The 4,063-nt window shown below is 49.1% G+C and overlaps 1 protein-coding gene across 1 annotated transcript; it reads left to right on the top strand.

The window, feature by feature from the left end:
- The first annotated feature begins 237 nt into the window (after window positions 1–237).
- Window positions 238–624, top strand: LOC101648483 (keratin-associated protein 2-1). Its single transcript, XM_004707148.2, has one exon. It carries the CDS (start codon window positions 238–240, stop codon window positions 622–624), a length of 387 nt encoding a protein of 128 aa, XP_004707205.1.
- Window positions 625–4,063: the final 3,439 nt, after the last annotated feature.

Genomic DNA, 4,063 nt, shown 5'->3' with positions numbered 1-4,063 from the left:
CAGGAAAGAAGGGAAGCATTCTTCAGTCATGTGGGAACTGCTGCATCAAGCAATTGAATCCACCAATCCTGAGTCTCCTTTCAACAGACAGCTCAACCTGGGGAAATGACCTGTGTGGTGGGGAGCGCAGCACCTCGCCAGGGTATATAAAGGGCCCAGAGGGAGAGGAAGGCATTCAGACCTGAGAAAACCCACCTGCTGTCAACAATCCTCCCCAGACCAGCCCCACCTCCCACCATGACCGGCTCCTGTTGTGGCTCCAACTTCTCCTCCCTGAGCTGTGGGGGAGGCTGTTGCCAGCCCTGCTGCTGCAGAGACCCCTGCTGCTGCCGCCCAGTGTCCTGCCAGACCACCGTGTGCCGCCCTGTCACCTGTGTGCCTCACTGCACACGCCCCATCTGTGAGCCCTGCCGCAGGCCCATCTGCTGTGACCCCTGCGGCCTGCAGGAAGGCTGCTGCAGGCCCATTGCCTGCTGCCCCACGTTCTGCACGGCGGTGGTCTGCAGGCCCTGCTGCTGGGCCACCACCTGCTGCCAGCCCATCTCTGTGCAGGCCCCCTGCTGCAGGCCCCCCTGCTGCCGGCCTGCCCCCTGCCGCACCACCTGCACCACCTCCTGCTGCTGAGCACCCCAACACTGAATGTGCCGGGTGAACAGAAAGGACAAACTCTTGTCTCTCCTGTTGGATCAGAGGAGAGTAACCATCTTTGCAACCTACATGTTCTTCCACAAGTAGCATAGCTGTGGACTGCCGGTCCACTTCCGTGGTAGCTCTGGCTCTATGTGACAATCTTGAGAAGATTTCTGCTTTCACTCCTTCAAATCCTGCCTTTAAAAAAAGAGTACACAAGCTTCCTCTTGAATGGCACTCTATCACACTAACGCTGAATTATTTCTACAATGTTTTCTGACATGAATATTTTATAGGCTTTTCTTTGCATCATGAGAAATAAACTTGTATTCCTTGTTCTTACTTACTCTTCTGTAAAATCTCTCTTTTGGGGGCCACAGGGAAGGGAGGAGTCACCAGGCTGCAGTAACGCACCGGTGAAACACACTCTATTCCTCTGGTTCCTTGGGGGTTCTTCCTCCCCCCCACTACCATGACCCCAGTGCCGCTTCTCCATTCAGACTAGACCGGAGCATGCACGCAGCTACAGATAAGAGATGGGAGCTCACGACACACAGACGCCAAGAACAGGAGTGGGAATAGTGATACCAGAAGGGTAGGGGCAAGAGGGGGAGAGGAAGGGAGAAAGGGGGAACCGATCACAATGATCAACACATAACTATACACCCCTCTCTCGGGGGAAGAACAACAGAAAACATGGGGGAAAGGAGACAGGGGTCAGTGTGAGATATGAAAATAATAACAATGTACAACCTATCAAGGAGTTATGAGGGGGGTAGACAAAAAAAAAGAGCTGATATCAAGGGCTCAATAGAAAGTAAATGTGTAGAAAAGAATGAAGGCAGTATATGTACAAATTCACCTGTTGCAAGCGATGAATGGGTTGTGACAAGAGTTGTAAGAGTCCCCAATAAAATGGAAAATAATAAAATCCCTCTTTTAAACAAAATTAAATTATGGTATAAAGAGGCCCAAGAGTCTAAGAAAGCAGGATTTTCCAAATCCTTCCAATTCTGAAAGAGGAACGAATTTGAAAGAGGTGCAAGCTTTGTTTTGCAGGATTCAGGACATCTCGTGTGACGGATCTTCAGATTTCAAGTCTAAGCCCTGCGGTGATGCTGTGGAGCTGGGGACTAAGGCAGGTCTCTGATATTATTGAAGGGGACAAAGGAGACCCCCAATCTAAATATCCTTTCATTCAAATGACACAAAGCCTCCCGGCCATTGAGTCCGTGCTGAGTCAGGCACGTGTGAGGAGTCTGAAGCGGGACAAAGACCAGACCAGCTCATCCAGATGGGGAAGACCATCTGCACGAGGTCATAATGGCGTCCAAGGATTTACAGAAACGTTGGCCCTTAAACAGGCCATGGATTAGGAGAGAAAGTCCCACAAAGTATGATTGCTGGCAGAGCAGCACCTCACAGAGACAGTGCGGACTATAGATGTGAGGGTGACACCCTGATTGGAAAGCATGCATTGTGCTCGACAGAGGGCTCACGAGATTGGTTCAGGGACCTCCAATCAAGGCATTCAGGGATGACTCATAACCAGGTGAGACCCTCATCCCCCAATTTTCATCAAGGAAACACCTGGGCAAGGCCTTAAGGGAGAGACTGTGCCTCTGTGAGCTGGCTTAGGGACCAGTAGGAATCCACTTCCAAATACACTCTACCTGAGGGTCTAGCGAGGAGCCCTGGTGGCGGAGTGGGTACCTGTTGGGCTGTGATCCGCATGGTCGGCTGTTCAAAACCACCAGCAGCCCTTCTGGAGAAAGACTGGGCTTTCTACTCCCTAAACAGTTACAGTCTAAGAAACCCACAGGGGGGCCGCCTGTGAGTCAGCATTGAATCTGTGGCAGTGGGTCTGGTTTGGGTTTGAAGCCCAAGCTGTTCATATCACTGATTGACGGTGAGACAGAGTTCACTGGAGGCAACATCTACGTGGAGTTCCTTGCAAAGGACCTTAGGGCTTGCACTGTAAACCTCAGCCTTCTGCAAACTCCATGCTCAACATTTGAGCTCCAGTACAGTAGGAGCTTGGCTCATGAATAACACATACACTCACTCGCTAATAAGCAGAAGGAAACCCAAGTGAGCTTATTGGCTCTCCATTCTAGAAAACTGTGAAGTGATGGATGGCAAATTAGTATCTTTGTTTCTCTAACTACTACCTTATTGACACGGTCAGGTGAGCACTGGACTACTAACTACCAGGTTGGTAGTTCAAACCCACCAGCTGCTCCTTAGGAGAAAGATGAGGCTGTCTGCTTTCATTAAGATTTACAGCCTCAGAAACCCTGTATCAGGTCCCCAGCAGATGGAATTGACTGATGGCAGTGGGTTTGGTATTTAGTTAACCCCTGAGCAGCCAAGGCTGGATGAACCACTCTTGATCTTCTCCACTGCTCCTCCCAGCACCATCATGACCAGCGGTGAATGTCGTAGAGCCACTGCTGGTGAGATGAGAGGGAGAAAGCGAGAACTGGTTAGAACCCTTTGGAACTCCAAACCCAGTGTCTATTGAGACAATGCCAGTGTGGAGGCAAGGGCACCAACAGCCATCCACATTGATATGTTTTTGTTCTTGCTAGGGCACGCTTTTAGGCTGGCCAGGAAACGAACCGCTGTTGCTGCCCGAAGAAATGTGCTTTGTGTTCCAAACGTATGACTTATGAGGAGCCTTTCTGAATGTGCACTCTGTGTGCTTGGGAACATCGACCGAGCCCTGGAAATTTCTCGAGCAAAGCAAGCTTTCTGAGGGCAGGGGTCCTGGATGATTTTGTTCCCTACTGGAATTCCTGCGGATCTGGCACTGATTGAGCACATAGTAAATAATTTGGTAACCACTTTTTTAATAACCAAGCGCATGTATTCTCTAGAGAGCTACATCATCCCCCAATCTCTCCTCACTCTGGATATGTGCATTCTTACAACAAAGCAACAAAAAACATGAGAAATCCTTTTCTTCAGTTAAAGATTTCCAAACAAGAAGTCCATTAAATTCAGAACTTTGTACGTTTTCAGTATGTGCACAAGGAGTGTTCGCTTGACTGGGGGTTGCCAATAGGTTCACAAGTCCAATTTCTTTCCACGTTTTTTGGGGTAACATAAATAGTATTTTTATTGTGTTTTTGGTGAAAGTAAACACAGCAAACCAGGTTCTGCTCACACCAGTTCATTGATAACCATCATTGACACGTTTTACCTTGTGTCAACGATCTCTTGAATTGTATTCGGGTTGTTTCATTTCCAGTACTCTCGTTTCCCTGTCCCCATGGCATCTTCTCATCTTTGCTTTGGGCTCAGTGTGGACCTTCTGGACTCACACAGTTGGTCTCTCAGTAAAGCGCTGGGTGTAAAGACAATGGCATTGCAGCACCCACGATTTTGTATGTCACCCTGCTTTTCTGCTAACGGGTGATCTCAGAATAAT

Source organism: Echinops telfairi, unplaced genomic scaffold (genome assembly GCF_000313985.2).
Source record: "Echinops telfairi isolate 266 unplaced genomic scaffold, ASM31398v2 ScPeMD7_7458;HRSCAF=8496, whole genome shotgun sequence".
Taxonomy (NCBI): domain Eukaryota; kingdom Metazoa; phylum Chordata; class Mammalia; order Afrosoricida; family Tenrecidae; genus Echinops; species Echinops telfairi.
The sequence above is the reverse complement of the archived record's forward strand: the minus strand, read 5'-3'. Positions and strand labels throughout refer to the sequence as shown.

Bases quoted from the DNA above. Each gene is read 5' to 3' on its own strand.
- LOC101648483 (XM_004707148.2), top strand. From the start codon at position 238: ATGACCGGCTCCTGTTGTGGCTCCAACTTCTCCTCCCTGAGCTGTGGG.